General features: G+C 37.7%; 1 protein-coding gene across 2 annotated transcripts in view; it reads right to left on the bottom strand.

Annotated features, from left to right (window-relative positions):
• Positions 1-24490, bottom strand: part of RAD51B (RAD51 paralog B) — a 781261-nt gene that overhangs the window by 633067 nt on the left and 123704 nt on the right. For both annotated transcript variants that reach the window (XM_037832462.1, XM_037832463.1), the window contains exon 6: positions 3819-3938. In XM_037832462.1, coding sequence (XP_037688390.1) covers positions 3819-3938 — 120 coding nt within the window. The remainder of the gene's footprint in view (positions 1-3818; positions 3939-24490) is intronic.

A 24490-nucleotide genomic window follows, 5' to 3' on the forward strand; every position in this document is an offset into this window, starting at 1 on the left:
TTCACTAGCTATTAGCAAAATGCAAATCAAAACCACAATGAGACAGCATCTCACACCTACTAGAATGGCCACTATTAAACAGGAAACTACAAGTGTTAGAGAGGATGTGCAGAAACAGGCACACTTATTCACTGTTGGTGGGGATGTAACATGGTACAGCCACTGTGGAGGGCCATTTGGTGGTTCCTTAGGAAGCTACATATAGAGTTGCCTTAAAGCCTGGCAATTCCACTGTTCAGGATATACCCAGAAGATCTGAAAGCAGGAGACATGAACAGACATTTGCACACTGAAGATTATAGCGGGATTATTCACAACTGCCAAGAAATGGAAACAACCCAAGTGTCCATCAACAGATGAAGTAAAAACAAAATGTAGCATATACATACAATGGAATATTATTCAGCAGTAAGAAGGAATGAAGTCCTGAAGCAAGCAACAACATGGACGAATCTTGAAGACATTGTGTTACATGAAATAAGTCAGACACAAAAGGATAAATATTGTATGATCTCACTGATGTGAACTAATTATAGTGTGTAAACTCATAGACATTAAAATATGGAATATAGCTTACCAGGATATAGAATAAAGCTAAAGAATGGGGAGCAATTGCTTAATATGGGACAATGTTTAACTGGGTTGAACTTAAACATTTGGAATTGGATAGAGGTGACAGTAGCAAGTTATTTTGAGAATTATTAACAGTACTGAATGGTGTGTGAATGCGGTGGAAAAGGGATGTTTAGACTCATTATGTCACCAAAAGGAAAGCTGGAGTGAAAACATGGGAATGTTTAACACAGTAAATCTCACAGTGGGCAAGGTCAGTGATTAACTTTACAAATATAAAAGAGCTCTTTCATGAACTAGAACAAATGAATGACAATATTAGAAGGAATTAATAATAGAGGGATATGTGGGGAAAAACGTACCTATTGCAATCCCTGGACTATACTTAACAATGATATTTTAATATTCTTTCATCAACTGTAATAAATGTACCACACCAATACTACGGGTAAATAATGGGGGGGGGGGCGGTAAGGGGTACAGGAGAATTTTGGTTTTCTTTTTTATTTCTTTTCTGGAGTAATGAAAATGTTCTAAAATTGATCATGGGGATGAAGGCATAACTATGTGATGATACTGTGAGCGAGTGATTGTATACTTCAGATGGTTTGTATGGTGTGTGAACATATCTCAATAAAATTGCACAAAGAAGGAGGAGGAGAAGGAGGAGGTGGTGATGGTGGTGGTGGTGGTGGTGGTGGTGGTGGTGGTGGAGGAAGAGGAGGAGGAGGAAGATGAGAAGCAGCAGCAGCAGCAACAGAAGAGAGTAAATTGGTGAAAACTGGTAGACGGCATGCAATAAAATACAACAAATAAACTGGCAAAGTAAATCCATACCAAACATATGATACTATAATATCAAATAACCATACCATAGTTAAGTGAATACTAAATGGTAGACAGGATAATGACACCACCCCATCCCCCCACCCCCACCCCCAGCCAAAGATACCCATATCCTAATCTCTGGAACTTGTGAATACGTTACCTTACATTGAACAAAATTACAATAGAGAAATGTCAATCCCAAATAAGGTCCTACAAGTTCTGCTGATTCTCCCATCGAGTGGCAGGGCTCAAGTCATCATTAAGAGACAATTTTATTTTAAAATTGTCATCTTAAATTCCAAGGATAGGTCCATTAAACATCACAATTAAACATGCCAAAGGAGAAGCCATGTTGTCAAAATGTCCACTTAACCCACCCAAACATCTCAAACCCACCCTTTGCTGACCTTCTATAACCCCATTTTTTAGTTTGTTTTTTTTTTTAAACAAGAGAAAGTAGGTATTTTGCAGGTGTAATTAAGATAAGGACATTGAGATAGGAAGATTATCCAGCTGGGCCCAATCTGATCCCATAGATCCTAAAGTTGGAGAACTTATTTCATCCAGGGTCAAAGAAGACTATGCAGAAGTAGAGAATACAGTGTGGAAGACAGTGCATCAGAGAGATGCAATGTTGCTGGGCCACAAGCTAAGGTATGTGCATGACCTCTAAACTGGAAAAGGCAAGGAAACCAGTTCTCCCTAGGGCCTCCATAAAAAAATACTGCCTGTCAACACCTTGATTTTAGCCCAGTGTTGTATTAAGCTACCAACTTTATGATAATTTCTTACAGCAGCAACAGAAAATTAATATAATTAGTAACCAAAATTAGTAATATTTAAAAAATGACTAAAAACATGTAGAATAAAAGCAAATATATCAATTAAAAATTTTAACAAATCAAACAGCATTCATTTGAATGAATTCACATATGAGAAGCCACAGTGCCAATCAACAAATTTTTCAGTAAAAACTGGTACTAAGTTTTTAACAAAATAATAAATTCCATGTTCATGCATTCATTCAGGAAAACACCTGACTTCTAATATAATTTGGTTTGAACTTAATGATATAGTAATGCCTCCTTTGCTTTTGAGCCAAGAATTATAACAACAATCTATTTAAATCTAAAATGTATGGGAAATAATCCAGACTATCTTTGGTCAGCTGAATGGCCTTATACTTGTTAAGAAAACTATCCATAGGTTTTAAAACTCATAGCTTTACTGTGATGTTATGCCCCATGACAAGGAGGCAGATTCATCATCTTATCTATGATATATCTCATTTTTGGATTTTTAGCATTCAACTAAATCCAAAAACACAAAGTAATTGTCAATGCATTAGTGAAGAGATTACTAAAATGGCAGGAAGAACAGACTGCATCCATGAAATGCAACTAAATATACTTACTGTGTGCATGTACCCTTGATGCCTTCCTGTCTCTCAGCCCCCACATTCAATTTCTATTGGTTCTACTTCCAAAACATTTCTCTAATCCAGTGCAATTTTCTCCATGTCCACCATCAATAACCTAGTCCTCACCCCATTATCTTTCACCTAAGAGTATTCTTTGTCCATCTAAAATCCAGTCTTCAAAGCAAGCCAGATTGATCATTTCCAAATAAAACTTAGATAATATAGGACATTCAGCAGAAGCCTTAAGAACTTCCACTGCACTTGGAATAAAATCCAAATTCCTTCCCAACATCTACAAGGCATATATGATCTGGCTCTTCTTTCAACCTCAGTCTTCTCAATCTCCACTTTGCTCCCTGCACTCCAGTCACACTGGTCTCTTTCTAGGCCATTGCATTGCTCTGACCTCTGCCTAAAATGCTCTTCACCTAACTTTTGGCCTGGCTGGCTCATTTTCTTTTCACATGTCACTTGCCCAAAGAGGCTTTCCTGACCACATGTCAGGGAAAAAGATACTTGCTTAAGACCTCATGTGGTTACTCTGCACTTCATCATTGCACTTTCTTTTCTTCATATCACTTATAACAATTTGAATAATTTTATTTCTTAATTTTTCTTGTTTATTATCTGTGTTCCCCACTAAAATGTTAACTCTGTGAGTGCATATATCTATTATATCTTGTTCAATGCTGAATTTTCTGTATTTTGCACAGTATCTAACATGTAGTAAGACCTCAATAACATTTTTTAGCTAAATGAATCAATGAATCAATGATGGTAGGGTCAAAGAATTCCAGAGAGAACTCATGGAGAGACAATATTTGAATTAGAAAAGATATGACGATATTTATAAAGCATAACCAATTATTTTCCCAAAAACTGGAAATGTTATCATTCTAATATGTAAGGCCTTTTTTTCACTCAGAATCTGAAAACAAGAAAAACAAAAAACAAATCCACGAAGTATTATTAAACACCAAAATCTAAAACAGTATACCTTTGCAGAACTTCATCGCAGGTGAGTTCCCGATAAAGATGAACTTTACTGCTTGTCAAAAGTAATTTTTCCTCAGCATTAAAATATCTGGGAAAACGGGATTCTGCTATCTCAACCAGTCTGTAGGGGGAAAGTATAGCACAAGTGGAAATAGTCAATGATATTTAAGGCCACATTGCTGAACCTCTAATCAGTTTCACTGGGAAACTCTTAAGCCACAAATAACACCGAACAAAAGTCTTAACAATAGAGCTGGTCTAAGCAAAATGGCTCTCAATATGCAACTTTAGAATGTAAGCTCTCCTTTAAAATGTTTAGCTCTCCTGCTAACAGAGGTTAGCAGTCAGAGCATGAGATCAACAAGGGCTTTTAGATCACATCTAATTTTGAGCAAGCCCCAATGTCCCCTAGATTTATCATTCTGAAAATAAATGTTTTCTTATAAATTGTATTTTGATTATCAGCTGCAAGATATATTTAATAAATAGGTCAAATTCATTTTCTTGAATAAAAAAAAATATTTGAACAAATATGTTATATTATCATCCTAATAATCAGGTATCAGTAAGTCTCCTTGTCTCAGTCCAAAAAATGTGTTCCCAATGAAAACTTAATTTATATAAATAAATGCAATCCAAAAGTTCATTTGTAAACAAATAAACAAAAGATTTTCTAAACATTATTATTCTGACCTCAAAGCCAGATAAAAAATGTGGGGTAGGACAGTGACAAGTTTAAACATATGTAAATATCTTCATTAATAGTGCAAGACATGGAAAGAATTACTAAAGATTTCAAATATTTCTGCTTAAAAATGCTAAATATATACATATATCTTTAAGTATAAGTGTCTGCTATTTAAAATGATGCTTTATCAGTAGTTAACCTTAGTAGTTAACCATACAAGGGGGAATGAGAAGTGGAACTATAAACACAAAAACTATTCTATATTTTGGGTTCCATTTAAATACACAAAAGTACAAAAGAATAGTGTTTTCATTTCTAAATATTTAGAGTTCCAAGAAGAGAATAAGGACTCTAAATAGATAAACAAAGTAAGTTCCTTACATATGCTATAATCAAAAATGAAAAAGAAAACCCTAAAACAGGAAAAGAGAAGAGATAAATAAAAGAGAACTAGCCAACATTATCGAAAAGCATATTTTGAACAATTTGACAACAAAAAAACATAATTAGGTTGAACAGGAAAAGGAAAAATTACTCCAAGAATAAGGAATAGTACCAAAAGAAGTTCTTGTAAGAGGCATAGGGATTGAATGAAAGAAGGAAATGAGGTAAGTGACGAAGACAAAAGGAAATCAGAGAGATGGCATTGGCAAAGGCAGAGCTGGAAAATTCTGAGGGCTTGGAGAAAATGTATAAATTTTTTTATTAGGGCCACTACTTGCTGAATTTAGTGCTAGAGAGGAGTCAGCTAAAAAGCTCTGGCACTTGGAACCCACTGATTTTTAATGGGATAGATATGGCAACATCTACCAGAAACATGGAAGTTTTTCAAAATATGGATGCCCATATTTTTTAATGGGATAGATATGGCAACATCTACCAGAAACATGGAAGTTTTTCAAAATATGGATGCCCAGTTGATTAGAAACAAGATTGAGAGCACCTAACTCACTGGCAACAACCACTGGACAGCTGACACACAATAACTCTCCACCCTCCAGCACTAGGCTGAATTGCAACAAGGTCTTGAGTGGTAAAAGGTTCTGGAACTTATTACTGCTCTTTCATTCCATTAAGGTCCCTCAGAAGATATGGTGGTCAATAAATGTATGGACACAAACTAACTTTGTTAAAAGTTACCTTACTAAATAACTGTATCACATGGTTATTTATGTAACCATGTATCACATGGTTATTTATGCATCACTATGCTGCAAATTTCTATAAGTTTCTCCAAGTGTTTTTTACTTTGAAAATCTGAAAAAATATAAATCAAAACCAAATATAAATGTAGTATTCTATATGTCTCACGTTAACCGTGGCAATTTATTTTCACAATCTTCATCGCAATGATCTTTTAACCAGAGCAAGCAACAGAAAAAAACCTAACTTTTGCTCCCAGACATTAATTACGTAAGGTTTGAAAGCAATGCCATCTAGTGGACATCATTTTCTAAAAGCTGTTCCTTTCAGAGGATGTATTTTTAATTCATTCACAGTGCCAGGCACCATACTACGTGCTAAGGATATGGCAATGAACAAAGAAAAAAATAAAATTCCTTCCTTCAAGGAGCTTACATGCCACTAAGGGAGACAAACAAATAAACATACACTATATGTCTGGTAACAAACACTCCAAAAAAAAGTGAAGCAGGATGAGGTGACACCGTGACAGATTGAAGCAAGCCATACTGTATTTATGTAAGGTAGCCTGGAAAAGTCTCTTTAATAAGGTGACATTTGAACAAAGGCTTAAGGGAAATGGATAATGAACAATGTAGATACCTAGCAGAATAGCACATAGAAATAGAGAGCTGTATCAAATACAAAAGGCAGATGTGGGAAGATGCCTGGTGTGTTTGAGTAATAGCAAGGAGGCTAATGTGGTGGGAACACAAGGAGTAAGATGAAAAATGATAGGAAATACGGTCAGAGAGCTAGCCAAGAGCTAACATTATTAAGATCTATAAGTATGTGCTATTTTGTTTAGATTTTATTTAGTAAGATGGGAAGCCAAGGAGAAGGACTGGCGTGATCTGACATCTTTTTATAAAGGATCACTCTAGCTGCCGAATGAACACAGAACAGTAGATGGGGCAAGGGTGAAAGCAAGGAATCTAGCTAGTGCACAAATGATATGAGTCCTATGATTGTCCCAGCCTACTGCTAGAGGGAGTTTCCAAGCTGCAGCACAGGAAGGGAAACCCAAACAGAGCCCAATAGACTCACTGAGTTGAGAATATGGGGATCAGAGTTTGGGCAGGCAAAGGTGACTAGAATTGGGGGGGAGGGGGCAGAATACTAGAGATGAGAGGGCTACACACAGTGAGCACTGTTAAGATCTACAGAGGGGTCCACTCAGGAACTAATCTGCATATGTGTGAGAGAAAACTATCTGAAGTTGAGAAAAGAACTACCAGAAAGTAGTAGATCGAATAATTCCTCGAGCTCATACAAGGTTGAGAATAATTTCATGTTCCCAGAAGAGTGAAGAGACCTCATAATATACCAGACATTGGGTAAAGTTCTTAGAAATGTTCAGCTTAGTCGTGGGGTTAAATTAGTGTCAGAATAGAGACTATCAAGGACTTGCCATAAAATTTAAAAGCAAGATCAAAAGGATCAAAGTAACACCTAACTACACATCAGAACAAAATTCAACCCTCTTTAAAGAAAGCCATTAAAATCCAACACATCAGACTAGGGCAAATAGGGCCAAAGGGCAAAGGTTGAAACTGTGTATTAAAACTTTAACTTCCATGTGAGACCAAGGGAAGAAATATTTATTTGGTGTAAGACCTATATTTTCTAAACAATATAACTTCTACAGTTTGTTCAAACACCACAGTTACATGGAACTTTGAATAGGAAGTGAGATATGGTAGGTCTATATAGGTTAGAGTGAAATAGCAACACATCCCAACGTAATTTGGGTGGAGAATAAAAATATATATTTGGGGCCCCCCTGAGGAGCTAGGGGAGGATCCGAAAGTGTTGGACTTCCTCACCTGGATTGTTGCTGATGTTCTCACAAACACTGGGGACTGACAGCTTGACATGCTGAGCCCTCTGTGTTGGGGCTTGCCCCTATGAAGCTTGTTACTGCAAAGGAGAGGCTAAATCTGCTTATCATTGTGCCTAAGAGTCTCCCTCTAAGTGCCTCTTTGCTGCTCAGATGTGGCCCTCTCTCTCTCTAACTTAAGCCACCTTGGCAGGTGAACTCACTGCCCTCCCCACTACGTGGGACCTGACTCCCAGGGGTGTAAATCTCCCTGGCAATGCAGGATATGACTCCTGGGGATGAATCTGGACCCAGCATCATGGGATTGAGAACATCTTCTTGACCAAAAGGGGAATGCAAAATGAAACGAAATAAAGCTTCAGTGGCTGAGAGATTTCAAATGGAGTCTAGAGGTCACTCTGGTGGACATTCTTACACACTATATAGATAACACTTTTTAGGTTTTAATGTATTGGAATAGTTAGAAGTAAATAACTGAAACTACCATACTCCAACCCAGTAGCCTTCACGCTTGAAGACGATTGTATAACAATGTAGATTACAAGGGATGACAATGTGATTGTGAAAACCTTGTGGATCGCACTCCCTTTATCCAGTGTATGGATGTATGGATGGATGAGTAGAAAATTGGGGACAAAAACTAAATGAAAAATAGGTTGGGATGGGGGGATGACTGGGGTGTTCTTTTTTATTTTTATTTTTTATTCTTATTCTGATTCTTTCTGGTGTAAGGAAAACGTTCAAAAATAGATTGGGGTGATGAATGTACAACTATATGATAGTACTGTGAACAGCTGATTGTACACCATGGATGACTGTATGGTATGTGAATATATCTCAATAAAACTGAATTTAAAAAAAGCATATGAAATTACATTGGAAGAAACTCATTGCTTTCCTCAAGCATGTGCTGGGGGATATTTTAAAGCATTATAGAGAAACACAATGGATTATCTGCTTATTATTTCCATTTATACCTCTTGGGAGATCTGCACTAGGCAAACCCTTTTCAAAGATTACTTTTGAAATGTTCTTTGCAATGAAGTTAAATAATATAATTTAATTTTTTAACAGGAAAGGTATCTTGAGGAAGTGGATTTGTAGACTACATCTAAAGAGCTTGTATAAAACACCAAAACTTGTGAAAAGTTTATAGCTTTATTTATATCTTAGCTTACATCTGATGTACAAAAATAGCTAACTCATACCTAACTCATGCCAAGGAGAAATATCACAGATTATCCTGTCTCCATTCCCTGCACATACATCCTCATTCTTCATCCTTAAGGCTGTATACACATCTCTACATATTCATCATATAGATATAAAGTAGGCACTTATCTAATTCTTGATTGCTGTAGGATTAGTTGGTCTGTCATGTACTTATTGTTATTGAGGAACTCTAGAACACAATTCATTTCAACACTGGTGGGAAAATAGTCTTGAAAACTTAAGCTACTCGAACCTTCTGGGATCTTCCTGGAATAAGATCAGGAAATTTAACCACCACCACTACCCCTAAATAAGCTCAGTTTTCTGTCTTGGAGAACACAAGGTAAATACACTTCACCAGAATTTTTGTCCTAGGGTTTTAAATTTGATTTTGGAAAAATAAAAAGTAAATAAATAAAAGACCTAGTTTCAAGTCCCACCTCTATCACATACTAGCAACACAGATTTGGACAAGTTGCTTACCTTCTTCAGGCCTCAGTTCTCTCATTTGTAACAACAACAAAAAAAATCCAATAGTTTCTGCCATGCCTGGCTCATAAGGTATGGAGCCAACAAAATAGTGTACATGGATGAAATACGATTATTTATGTATTATGAATATCAGTCCCACTAGTAAGACCAACCTTATTCTGAGACAAATGTATCAAGTAATCTTAGCCTAAGGCCATATATGATCCCATGTATTTAATTCAGCTTTTAAACTTTTTAAATTGTGAAACATAGCATACGTTCAGAAAAGTGCATAAAACATAAATGTGTTGCTTAATGAATATTACAAATTAATTACCTGTATAACAACCACTGAGGTTAAGAAACTCAACATTTCTAGCACCCCAGAGCACTGATTATAGCACCTTTCCTCTCCCTCAAGTTAACTACTATCCTCATATTTATGGAAATTACTTTTTCTTTATAGTTTTACCACCTAATTATACATTCCTTAAAGACAATAATTTGATTTTGCCTATTTTGATTTTTAAATAAATGGAATAAGTATGAAAAAAAAAATCCAACCCCCCAAAAAATGTAAAATTCACAATGTCTGACATCCAACAAAAAATTATTAGACATGTACAAATGAAGAAAAGATGACCTATAACAAGGAAAATAATATCTATCAATAAAAACAGAACAAAAATTACATAGCTGATGGAATTTGTAGACAAAGACCTTGACGCAGCTATTATTAATCTTATAAATATGGTCCAGAAGATAGGGCAGGGATCAGCAAACTACAGGCTACAAGCCAAATAAAGCCCATTGCCTCCTATTGTAAATTAAGTTTTGTTTACAGACAAAGAAGCCTAAAATATTTACTATCTGGTCCTTCACAGATAACGTTTTCTAACCCCTGATATAAAGAAAAACAATAACATGATGACAAGAGAAATGGAACATGTAATAAAGACTCAAAAGGAACTTCTAGAGATGAAAAATACAACATCAAAATTAAAAATACACTGGGTAGGATAAATAGCAGATTAGAAAGTACAGGCAAACAAATTTGTGAGTCTGAAGACACAGCAATAGCATCTATCCAAAATAAAGTGTAGAGAAAAAAAGAAGACAAAATAATGAAAGGAAACTCTGAGATCCCTGAGACAATACCAAGTAGTTTCACATAGGAGCCAGTAGAAGCCTAGAAGAAGAGAGAGAAAAGACAAGATATTTAGGGGGGAAAGCTAGAAAATTTCAAAATTTAATGAAAATTTAAAATCCCAAAGATCCAAGAAGCTCAATTAACACTATGCAGAAGAAACTTAAAGAACACCCATGCAAGATGCATTATAATCGAGTGGATGAAAACCAGTATTAAGAAAAAAATTTTAAAAGCAAAGGAAAAAAAAAAAAAAACACTGAACACAACACACAGGAAGAAAGAATGGAATGATGGCAGACTTCTCATCACAAACCATGCAACCCAGTAGACAATAGAAGGACATCTTTAAATCGGTGAAAGAGAAAAAACATCAACCTAGAATTCTATACCCAGCAAAAACATCTTTCAAAACGGATGGAAATATAAAGTTTTACAGGTGAACAAACTGAAAGAGTTCATAGTCAGCCAACTTGTACTGTAAGAACTATTAAAAGAAGTTCTTCAGGTAGAAGAAAAGGATGCAAAATGGAAATATGGATCTATTTTAAAGGAATGAAGATCATCAGAAATGGTAAATATGGGGGGAAATAGAAGAAAAGATGTTTTCTCATTTTTAAATTGCTTTGCAAGATAATTGACTATAACAATTTAAATAGTATAACGTATTGTGAAGTTTGTAACATAAGTAGAATTGAAATGAATGGCAATAAAACAAAGGATAATAGGGAAACTGAAGGATACAGTTCTAAGATTCTTATGATATATGCAAAATGGTATAGTATTATTTGAAGGTAGACTCATAAAGCAAGGTAAAAATGGATACTGTAAACCACAGAGCAACCATTTACAAAATAAAATTAAAAGGTAAAGCTAGTACACCACTACTGAGATCAAATGGAATCTTAGAAAGTACCGAATTATTCAAAAAGGCAGGAAAAGAAAAAAAAAAGAGAAAAAAGGGGGGAAATTTTTTAAAAATCCAACCATATTGATACTTACATTAAATATGCATAGTTTAAAACTTCAATTAAATGTCAAAGATTATCAACTTGGAGATAAAAGCAATACTCACCTATATGCTATATGTAATAAATGCTCTTTAAATATAAAAACAGAGGCAGGATAAAAGTGAAAGAATGAAAAAGATGTATCATGCAAACTATCAAAAGAAACCTGCAGAGGAAAAGAAAGCTTAAGTGGCTAATTAATATCAGACAAAGCAGACTTCAGAAGGAAAATTAACAGGGATAACTAGGGAATTTAATAATAAAAGTGGATTAATGAATTAAGAAGACAAAAATCCTAGATGTATGCACTGAACAAGAGTTTCAAAATACATGAAGCAAAAAAACTAAGAAAACTGAAAGGAGTAAAAGACAAATTCACAATTGTACTTGGAGATTTCAACACTCCTTTCTCCGTGACAGAACAATTAGCCAAAGAAATCAATAAGGATATACAAAACCTGAACACTATCAACCAATTTGACCTAATTGTCTTTTATAGAACACTCAACCCAATGTCAGCAGAACACATACCCCCAACAAATATACATGGGATATTCACCAAGATGGACCATATTCTGGGCCATAAAATGTTTCAATAAAATTACAAATACAGAAATGTAGAGAATAAGTTCTGTGACCACAATGGAATTAAACTAGAAATCAATAATAGAAATATATATGAGAAATCCTCAAAAATTTAGAAATTTTAAAAATACTTTTAAATGACACTTGGGTCGAATTAAAAATCACAAGGGAAACTAGAAAATATTTTCAACTAAATGAAATGAAAACACAGCATATTAAAATTTCAGGGGTGCAGCTAAAGCAGTACTTAAGAAAAAATTATAGTGTCAATTATATATACTAGAAAAAAAAAGAGAGGTGCTAAATCAATAATCTAAGCTTCTGGGATCTAAGATGGCAGCATAGAGAGGAGTGGAAGCTAAGTAGTCCCCATAGAACAACTGAAAAAAAAACAGAAACAACTAGTAAATAATCCAGAATAACTGCAGGGGGACGAACGTGACCATCCACTCATCATACACCAATCTGAATTGGGAGGAATGCCTGAGATCACAGGATAAAATCTGTAAATAAAAACTGCAGATCCAAATCAGGAGACCCCTCCTCCACAGCCCGAGCTACAAAGCCTCATGGTGCCAGAGAGAAGCTTTCTCCCAGCAAGCGAATATAGCTCAGCTGAGCTCCAACTGGGGTTTTAATTAGCAAGTGTGAACTACTCACTACGAGGTACGAATCGCCAACAAGTAAACAGAGGCTTTGGGAGACAACTGACCTTGGAGAGCTGGAGGTTCACCTGGGACTAGCTCTGTTCCTTTTTCGAGTCAGTGGAGAAAGCCTCAGTCATTTTCAGTTCCCAGTTCTGTGACCCACACAAGGGTATAGCACAGGCAGAGAGAGACCATTGAAATGCTAATAACCTCCCCCTAGGGCGTCTATCTTCTCTAAGAGGAAAGGGGTGGGGCCCAGCTCTACTACCTGCCTTTCATTAAGAACTTACACCAGTCAAGAATTACAGGCTAACAGGAGCCACCTGCTGGGCAGAAAAGCACAGTGACCTAAGGCATTAGAGGGTGTACCAATTTTCTAAGACACACCCTCAGGGAAACCAGATACTGAATATTTCTTCCTTCTAGGACCTTAGCCCATTCTGGTCTGGGGAGGCCTGATTGGGGCAACCAAGGAAACCATGCCTAGACAACAGAAAACTACAACCTACACCAAGAAAAATGAGGGTATGGCCCGGTCAGGGGAACAAACTTGCACTTTAACTGTGATGCAGGAATTGAAACAACTAATACTAACTGAATTCAAAAAGTTTAGGGAAGATATGGCAAAAGAGATGAACCGTATAATGAAAACACAAGACATACATAAAGTAGAAATTGAAAGTTCAAAAAACCAACTGGCAGAATCTATGGAAATGAAGGGCACAACAGAAGAGATGAAAGACACACTGGAAACATACAACAGCAGATATCTAGAGGCAGAAGAAAACGCTCGAGAACTGGAGAACAAGGCACCTGAAAGCCTACACACAAAAGAACAAATAGAGAAAAGAATGGAAAAATACGAGCATTGTCTCCGGGAACTTAAAGACAGAACAAAAGCAAGAATTTACGTGTCATTGGTGTCCCAGAAGGAGAAGAGAAGGGAAAAGGAAAGAATCAATGAAAATTTCCCATCTCTTATGAAAGACATAAAATTACGGATCCAACAAGCGCAGCATACCCCAAACAGAATAGATCCGAATAGGCCTACGCCAAGACACTTAATAATCAGGCTATCAAACATCAAAGATAAAGAGAGAATCCTCAAAGCAGCAAGAGAGAAACGATCTATCACTGTTCTAGTCTGCTAATGCTGCAGAATGCAAAACACCAGAGATGAATAGGCTTTTATAAAACGGGGGTTTACTTCACCACACAGTTACAGTCTTAAGGCCACAAAGCATCCAAGCAATCAGGTACCTTCACCGGAGGATGGCCAATAGCGTCTGGAAAACTTCTACTAGCTAGGAAGGCAGCTGGCGTTTGCTCCAACACTCTGGCCTCAAAATGGCTTTCTCCCAGGATGTTCCTCTCCAGCAAGCTTGCTCCTCTTCAAAACATCACTCCCAGCTGCACTCTCTTTCTTCTCCCCGAGTCAGCTCATTTATATAGCTCCACCGATAAGGGCCCACCCTGAATGGGCGGGGCCACACCTCCATGAGAACATCTCATCAGAATCATCTCCCACAGCTGGGTGGGGCACATTCCAAGCAAATCTAACCAGCACCAAAAACATCTGCCCCACACAAGACCACAAAGATAATGGCATTTGGGGGACAATACATTCAAACTGGCACATTCCACCCCCTGGAACCCAAAATGACATTATCTTTCCAAATACAAAATACATTCATTTCATCACAATATCACAAAAACTTAAATCATTTCAGTAACAAAAGTTAAGTACAAAATCCCATCAAAATCAATTTAGGCGTGGTCAGTCCTAAGGCATAATTCCCCTCTAGCTGTGGATTTGTGAACTTAGAACAAGTTATATGCTTCCAATATACAAAGGAGAGACATTCATAGGATAAACATTTCCATTGTCATAAGGAGAAACAGTAAGGAAAACAGGGTTAACAGGAGCAAAACAGTTCCTAAAACCCACAGGACAAAGTCCATCAGATTTCAAAGTCTGAGAGTCATTAACAGAACAACGTTGCATCCTTGGGGCTTGAGAGAACGGGAGCCTAACCCTTCCCAAGAACCTTTTTGGCAGCTGTTTCCTCTCCAAATGCTTGAGTGAGTGCTCCAACACGTCCACGCATTGGGGAGACCACCTTCTCGGCCCCACCCTCCTCAAACATCGGGGCAGCTCCCGGATTCCCTTCCATCTCCGGGGCACACGCTCAACCCCTTCAGAACAGTGTGGTGGCAGCCAGGCTCTCCCCAATTCCCTGGGAATGTGCTCCAACCTCTTTGGGACCTGAGGTGGCAAAACTCTTCCAGAGCATCGAGGCAGAAGGCCCGCCCTCGACCTCCGGGGCAAACTCACCCTTTCCATGCATGTGGGCTGCTCCGCTCTCCCAGCCCGAGACCTCTTGACTCCAGACCTCAACCTCCATGGCTCTGTCTTTGAAGAAATTTTTCCTTCAGTTTGTTCCTTGTCTGTCTCCTCCAGTCCAGACCGGCAATGGCTCCGTCTATAAAGATCTCGCAAAAATTCTGTTGGCTTTGCATGAAGCACACAGGGGTCAAAGCCATCAGACAATAGGACTTCCCACAAATCCTTTCTGCTTTAACTCCTTATCCAGTCTTGGCTTGTCCTCAGGTTGGGCTGTAGCTTCTGGGATTCTACCCACTGGAAGCCCGTAATTTTCCAAGCCATCAACTTCTGGTTTCTTTGAACCCAAGAGTTCAGTTCTAAGTTTATCTCTCTCTGCTCGCATTTTACTATAAGCTGCAAGGAGAAGCCAGGATACGTCCTCCACACGTAGTCTGGAGATCTCCTCAGCTAAGTATTCCAGGTTGTTGCTTCCAGATTCTTCCTTCCATCTGACACCAGGACTCAATTTTGCCAAATTTTGTGCCACTTTAAAACAAGGATCACCTTTCTTCCAGTTTGCAACAACACATTCATCATTTCTGTTCAAGTCCTCATCAGAAGTATCTTTAGAGTCCATATTTCCACAAACAGTCTCTTTAAAGCAGTTTTGGCCTTTTCTATCAAGCTCCTCACAATTCTTCCAGAGTCTTCCCCTTATCCATTTGAAAAGCCGTTCCAACATGTTTGGTATTTGCAAACTCAGCAGCAAAAGCACCCCACTTCTCTGGTACCAAAATCTGTTCTAGTCTGCTAATGCTGCAGAATGCAAAACACCAGAGATGAATAGGCTTTTATAAAACGGGGGTTTACTTCACCACACAGTTACAGTCTTAAGGCCACAAAGCATCCAAGCAATCAGGTACCTTCACCGGAGGATGGCCAATAGCGTCTGGAAAACTTCTACTAGCTAGGAAGGCAGCTGGCGTTTGCTCCAACACTCTGGCCTCAAAATGGCTTTCTCCCAGGATGTTCCTCTCCAGCAAGCTTGCTCCTCTTCAAAACATCACTCCCAGCTGCACTCTCTTTCTTCCCCCCGAGTCAGCTCATTTATATAGCTCCACCGATAAGGGCCCACCCTGAATGGGCGGGGCCACACCTCCATGAGAACATCTCATCAGAATCATCTCCCACAGCTGGGTGGGGCACATTCCAAGCAAATCTAACCAGCACCAAAAACATCTGCCCCACACAAGACCACAAAGATAATGGCATTTGGGGGACAATACATTCAAACTGGCACAATCACATACAAAGGAAGCTTGATGAGACGATGTGTGGATTTCTCAATACAAACCATAGAGGCAAGAAGGAAGTGGGGTGATATATTTAAGATACTGAAAGAGAAAAACCACCAACCAAGAATCCTATATTCGGCAAAACTATCCTTCAGATTTGAGGGAAAGCTTAAAATATTCTCTGACAAACAGCCAATGACCGAGTTTGTGAACAAGAAACCTGTTCTACAGGAAACACTAAAGGAAGCACTGCAGACAGGAAAAGACAGGAGTGAGAGCTTTGGAAAACAATTTTGGGAGATAGTAGCACAGCAATGTAAGTACACTGAACAAAGATGACTGTGAATATGGTTGAAAGAGGAAGGCTGGGATCATGTGGGACACCAGAACAAAAGACAAACAATAAAGACTGGGACTGTGTAACTCAGGGAAACCTAGGATGCTCAACAATTGTAATAAAAGGTACAAATATGTTTTTACATAAGGTAGAACAAATGAATGTCAACATTGCAAGGTGTTAAAATTAGGGTGGGATTGGGGGGAAAATACAATCAATGCAAACTAGAGGCTAGAATTAACAGAAACATTGTAATATGCTTCCCTTAATGTAACAAAAGCAATATAACAAAGCTAAATGCATATGGGGGTTGGGGAATCGGGGAAGGGTATGGGACTCCAGACATTGGTGATGTTGTCTGACTCTTTATTCTACTTTAGGTTAATGCTATCTTTCCTTTTGTCACCTTCTAGCTATCAAGATTTTTTGTTTGTTTGTTTGTTTGTTTGTTTTTCTCTCTCTTGCCTTTTCCTTTTGCCTCTCTGCCTTCTTTGACTCTTCCTCCGTCTGTGTGGAAGAAATGTCCTTAGATAGAGAGTGGCGATGTTGCTCAATACATAAACACATGACTATACGGGGAACCAACGATTGTTTACTTAGGACGGAAGGTATAGTGTTGGAAAAAAACCATCTTAAAAGAAATGGGTTGATGAACAAACCTTGAAGGCACTATGTTGAGTGAAATAAGACAGATACATAAAGGCAAACATTGCAGGGTCTCACTGATATGAACTAATTATAATATGTAAACTCATAGACATGAAACATAAGTTACCAGGATATAGAATGAGGCTAGAGAATGGGGAGCAGTTGCTTATCATGTGCAAAATGTTCAACTAGGGTGAACTTAAATATTTGGAAATGGACAGGGGTGATGGTAGCATGTTGTGAGAATAACTAACATTGCTAAAAGCTGTGTGAAGGTGGTGGAAAGGATAAGCTCAGAGTCACGCATGTCAACAGAAGGAAAGTTGGAGGTTAAAATATGGGAATGTATAAAACAGAGAATCTTGTGGTGGACGATGTCCATGATTAACTATACAAATATTAGAAATCTCTCTCACAAACTAGAACAAAGGTATGTCACCAAAACTAGAGGTTAATAATAGAGAGGCATATAGGGAAAAAATACATACCTATTGCCAACTATATACTACAGTTAGTAGTATTTTAACATTCTTTCATCAATAGTAACAAATGTACTATACCAAAACTATGAATCAATAATGGGGGGGGGTGTGGTTAGGGGTATGGGAGGATGTGAGTTTCCTTTTTTTTGTCTTTGTTTCTTTTCTGAAGTAGTGAAAATGTTCTAAAAATTGAAAAAAAAAATAATTGTGTTGATGGATGCACAGCTGTATGGTGGTGCCGTGGGCAACTGATTGTACACTTTGGATCTTTGGATAGTTGTATGATATCTGAACAATCTCAATAAAAAAAATTTTTTTAATTAAAAAAAAATAATAATCATCTAAGCTTCTACCAGTAAATAAAGAAGCAGAAATCAATCCAATAGAAAACAAAATCTACAGAGAAAAACCAATGATACCAAAAGCTATTTCTATGAAACAATCAATAAAATGGATAAACTGCTAGAAAAACTGACCAACATTAAAAAAAAAGATAAAAGACACAAATTACCAGAATCAGAAATGAAACAGGGAACATTACTAGAGACCCTACTCTTTTTAAAAGGATAATAAGGGGCCATTATGAACAACTTAAGGCCAACAAATTTACCACATAAATGAAATGGAAAAGTTCCTCAAAAGACACAAACTACATAGTAGTATTTCAACATTTTTTCATAAACAGTAACAAATGTACTATATCAATACTACGAGTCAACAATTGAGGGGGGTTGGTTAGGGATAGGGGAGGATTAGAGTTTCCTTTTCTTTTTTTCTTTTTTCATCTTTCACTTTATTTCTTGTCTGGAGTAATGAAAAGTTTCTAAAAATTGAACAAAAATTAAGTGTGATGGATGCACAGCTGTATGAGGGTACCCAGGGGCAAGTGATTGTACACTTTGGATCTTTAGATAATTGTATGGTATCTGAACAATCTCAATAAAAATGAAAAAAAATAAAATAAAATAATTAAAAAAAAGACACAAACTACAAAAGTTCCCTCAAGAAGAATAAATAATCTGAATAGTTCTATTAAAGATAGTAAATTCATTTTAAAAAACCTTTCCCACAAAGAAAGTCAGCCCAAATATCTTCACTGGTGAATTGTATCAAATATTTAAGAAAGAAATAATATTAATCATGAACACACTCTTCCAGAGAACAGAAAAAGGGAGAAACCTTCATAATTCATTTTATCAGTGCAGGATTACCCTGACACCAAAACCAGAAAAATCATTAAAAGACAACTTCATATCATATATCTTGTGAACACAAACACAATAAAAACACCTTCATAAAAATTTTAAACATTTTATTTTGAAATACTTTCAAACTTACAGGACAGTTATAAAACTAACACAAATCACATACAGAGAATTGCAACATATCCATGTATCTCCAGAAACCCAGATCAACCAATTTTAACATTTTGCCACATTTACCAAATCATTCTATCTATCCATCCATCTATCTCTCCATCTACCTGTCTGTGTCTGTATTAAGCAATCCATACTCTGAATACTTGAGTGTAGGTTGTATACATCATATACCTTGAACATTTAATACTGCCATGTACATTTCCTAAGAACAAAGATATTCTAATATAACCACCTTAAGGGCAGTTATCAACTTCAAGAAATTTAACATTAATATAAAACTTCAGTCCATATTCCCATTTTTTCATATTCCAGTAATGTCCTTTTAAGTATTTTCTCCTACTTTAATAGATCCCATCCAGGGTTCTGTATTGCATTTAATTTTCACTTTCTCTTTAGTGGTTCTTTTTCTTTTTAACTGTGGGCATATGTATATAACATAAACTTTTCCATCTCACCCACTCCCAGGCATACCATTCAGTGGAATTTACAATATTGCAGTACCCTCACCTCCATTACTTAAACTTCCCCATCTCCCCCCAAAAGAAGCCCTATGCCCATTTTACATTAACTCCTAACCCCTGCCCCTGGCAACCTGTACTCAACTTTCTTTCTCAATGAGCTTCTATGTTCTCCAATATTTTCTTTCTAGCTACCATGGGACTTAAATTTAACATCCTAAATCTATAATAAACACATTTGCTTTGATACCAACTTAAATAGTATACACAAACTATGTTCCTATTACCCTCCATCTCCCCACCTTTACATAGCTCTTGTCAAAAATTAAATGTTTATACATAATAATTTCAAAACCACAGATTTATCATTACATTTTATGCAGTTACCTTTTAGTTTTTGTAGGAAGTAAAAAGTGGAATTACAAACCAAAAGTACAATAATACTGGCATTTATATTTACCCATGTCATTACCCTCACCAGGTATCTCTATTTCTTCATGCAGCTTTGCTCTACTGACTATTGTCCTTCCTTTTCTTCTAGTTTGCTAATGCTGCCAGAATGCAAAACACCAGGAATGGATTGGCTTCTATAAAAGGGGGTTTATTTGGTTACACAGTTACAGTCTTAAGGCCATAAAGTGTCCAAGGTGACACATCAGCAATCGGGTACCTTCACTGGAGGATGGCCAATGGCGTCCGGAAAACCTCTGTTAGCTGGGAAGGCACGTGGCCGGCGTCTGCTCCAAAGTTCTGGTTTCAAAATGGCTTTCTCCCAGGACGTTCCTCAAAAATGTCACTCTTAGTTGCTCTTGGGGTGTTTTTCCTCTCACAGCTTCTCTGGAACAAAAGTCTGCTTTCAATGGCTGTCTTCAAACTGTCCCATCATCTGCAGCTCCTCTCTCAGTTCCTGTGCATTCCTCAAAGTGTCCCTCTTGGCTGTAGCTCCTCTTCAAAAGTTCACTCTCAGCTGCACTGAGTTCCTTCTGTTTGACAGCTCATTTATCTGGCTCCACTGATCAACTCAGACCCACTCCGAATGGGCGGAGCAACACCTCCATGGAAATTATCCAATCAGAGTCATCACCCACAGCTGGGTGGGGCGCATTCCAAAGAAACACTCAAAGAATTACAATCTAATCAACACTGATAACATCTGCCCACACAAGTTACATCAAAGATAATGGCATTTGGGGGACACAATATATTCAAACTGGCACACCTTTCAACCAGCAGAACTCCTTTAGCAACTCTTGTAGGGCTGGTCTAGTGATTATGAACTTGCTCAGCTTTTGTTTATCTGGGAATTTCTTAATCTCTCCCTCATTCTTGAAGGACAGTTTTGCCAGATACAGAATTCTTGGTTAGCAATTTTTTGCTTTCAGCACTTTAAATATGTCATCCCATTGCCTTCTTGGCTCCGTGGTTTCTGATGAGAAATCAGCACATAATCTTATTGATTAAACTATTTTCTCAATAATAATATTTTCTCAATATTAAAGTATTTTCTCAATAATATTGAGACTCCCTTGTACATGACATGTTGCTTCTCCAGCAGCTTTCAGAATTCTCTCTTTATCTTTGGCATTCAGTAGTCTGATTATAACATGGTGCAGTGTTGGCCAGTTTGGGTTTTGGGTTTATCCTATCTGAATCTTTGTTGAGTACGCTGAGCATCTTGGATGTGTACAGTCATGACTTTTGTTAAATTTGAGAAGTTTTCAGTCATTATTTGTTGTTGTTGTTTTTATTGTTGTTATTGTGCTCTGCTCCTTTCTCTCTTTCTCCTCCTAGAAAGGACTCTCATAATGCGTTAGTACACTTGATGGTGTCCCACAGGTTCCTTAGGCTATGTTCACTTTTCTTCATTTTTTTTTTCCTTCTGCTACTCAACTGGATGATTTCAATGGTCTTATCTTCACTGATTCTTTCTTCTGCCAGCTCCAATCTACTGTTAAACCCCTCTAGAGAATTTTTTAATTTCTGTTACTAAGAACTTCAGTTCTGTTTGCCTCCTTTTCATAATTTCCATCTCTCTATTGACATTCTATTTGTGTTCACTGATCATTTTCCTGATTTCCTTTAGCTCTTTCTTCAAGTTTTTCTGTCACTCTTTAAGCATATTAAAGACCATGTTTTAAAAGTCTATGTACCAGGTCTGTTTCTCCTCATTCATGGTTTCTAATGCTTTAATTTTCTCCTTTGCCTGAGCCATCATTTCCCATTTATTTGAATGTTTTGTAATCTTTGTTAATATTTTACTGTTACTGTTAGAATTTAGACTCTGAGATGTCTGTTCCTCAAGCCTGAATCCAGCTGGTGTTTGAAAAAGCTTTCCTTGAATGCTAAGAAAAGAAAGAAAGAAAGAAAGAAAGAAAGAAAGAAAGAAAGAAAGAAAGAAAGAAAGACCGTTGCTGCAAAGGAGAGGCTAGGCCTCCCTATAATTGTGCCTAAGAGCCTCCTCCCAAATGCCTCTTTGTTGCTCAGATGTGGCCCTCTCTCTCTAGCTAAGCCAACTTGAAAGGTGAAATCACTGCCCTCCCCACTACGTGGGATCAGACACCCAGGGAAGTGAATCTCCCTGGCAACGTGGAACATGACTCCCGGGGAGGAATGTAGACCTGGCATCGTGGGACGGAGAACATCTTCTTGACCAAAAGGGGGATGTGAAAGGAAATGAAATAAGCTTCAGTGGCAGAGAGATTCCAAAAGGAGCCGAGAGGTCACTCTGGTGGGCACTCTAACGCACAATTTAGACAACCGTTTTTAGGTTCTAAAGAATTGGGGTGGCTGGTGGTGGATACCTGAAACTATCAAACTACAACCCAGAACCCATGAATCTCGAAGACAATTGTATACAAATGTAGCTTATGAGGGGTGACAATGGGATTGGGAAAGCCATAAGGACCACACTCCACTTCGTCTAGTTTATGGATGGATGAGTAGAAAAATAGGGGAAGGAAACAAACAAACAAACAGACAAAGGTACCCAGTGTTCTTTTCTACTTCAATTGCTCTTTTTCACTTTAATTATTATTCTTGTTATTTTTGGGTGTGTGCTAATGAAGGTGTCAGGGATTGATTTAGGTGATGAATGTACAACTATGTAATGGTACTGTGAACAATCGAATGTACGATTTGTTTTGTATGACTGCATGGTATGTGAATGTATCTCAATAAAATGAAGATTAAAAAAAGAAAGAAAGAAAGAAAAGGAAGAAAGAAAGAAAGGAAAAGACCTTTCCCAGTCTTTGCAGATTGACCTGTGTGATTGCTCTCTTTCAAAGGTTTTCCATACAATAAGTTCAGAGAATAGCTCAAGACAAAACAGTAGGAGCTGTCCTGGTCTTTCTGAGCATGCATCTTGTCTAGGACATGCATGTATGGCCCCAGGAAATCCCTGTTTAAACAGATACAAATGTCCCCTCTTCCTCAGGAAACATACTAGACAATGCACTGTACTCTCCCCAGGCAGCCATGACTAGGCTGCTCTCCCACTGCCTTCTTTAGTGTAGCTCCATGAGCTGCCTTCTACATGCAAAGGCATGTTCTGGGACAGCAAGCCTTCAGCAAGTGTCCTGATTTAGTCTTTCAGGCCACCACCAAAGAGACTAAGCCAGATATACATGCTCCCAGTCTGTACTTCCTCCTGAACTGGAACCAGGTAACTGCACCAGAAGTGTAGGCCAGCTCCATGCTGAACCAATGGGTCTTTGCAATTGCTAATCGAACTTCTGTACCCACATAATCAGTGTGAGAAGTGGGATTCTCTGAAACAACCCTGATTCACTGAAACATGTGGTTTGGAAAGAGAAAGAATGAGAGGGCAAGGGATGAGGAAACTTTTGATTATGGATGGCTACCCAGTCACCCATGGTATGAAACTGCAGCTGTACAGTGATCAATTATTAAAGGTAAAAGCTGACAATGGAATTTAGAAATGACAGTGAACCTAACTCCCAGAGAGGTGGCTCACTGGATGAGTAAGGAAATGTTAATTAAAAAAAAAAAAAACTGAAATAACAATACCCTGGTTATTGTTACCTGCAATAGCTAAAATGAAAGTGTAAAACAGTGTTGAGGCAGGTCCTGGACCTGGACCAAGCTCAGATTTCAGCAGGGCTGAGCTAAGACCATTAGGATCTGGCCAATCCCAAAGGGAAAAATTAAGCAGGGGCAACTGATAGTGCCTCTTCTACATGTGGTCACCAAGAGTGTAGTCCAAGTGGGAGAAGGACAAAACCAAGAAACTACTGAAACTAAATAAGGGGTGTATATAAAGAAGTTGTCTCCTTTTGTGGATTGGTATCATCAGCTTCTTGAAGAAACTTTATAAAAATCAGTTGTGACAGTCATTATCTTAGAGGCAGTATCTTTGGTTTTGAATGCTGCAAAATGGAGGGCATATCTGGGTTAATACAGGACCCACTGCTTACTATACATATGGCTATACATGATCCAGCAATGTGGCAGGTCATTCTCAAGGGAACAGCTAGGCTGATGAATTAGATAAAAGCTGTTGTAAAGTTTGTTTACCCTGAGAAGGGAAATTGCCCTGTTCCTCCTATGAATGCCAAGTGGAACATGCCAGATGAAGCAACTGATATACTTCATATGCAAGCCCTGCTGGATTGGCTTTACCATGGTTAGAATATTCATCCACTGAATATGTCCCTTATCCAGGTCATGATAAATGTGATTATGGGGGCCTCTTTGGTATGGGCACCCCATGTAACCTTAGTGCCGCAAAACTGAGCAAAAATTTAACAGATTTGCTTTCTCAGCTTCCCTTTATAGGTCTTACAGATACTAAGAAAATTAGAGTAATTCACAAGAATATAGGGAAAGAGAGAAGGCAGAGTGAAAGGATTTCCAACAGTGTGGAACTCTTTACATAGTTATTTAAAAATAAGATGAATAAACCACATTGATCAGGCTGAAACAAAGGTCTTAGTGCAACACTATCACA

Source organism: Choloepus didactylus, chromosome 4, assembly GCF_015220235.1.
Source record: "Choloepus didactylus isolate mChoDid1 chromosome 4, mChoDid1.pri, whole genome shotgun sequence".
Lineage (NCBI taxonomy): Eukaryota > Metazoa > Chordata > Mammalia > Pilosa > Megalonychidae > Choloepus > Choloepus didactylus.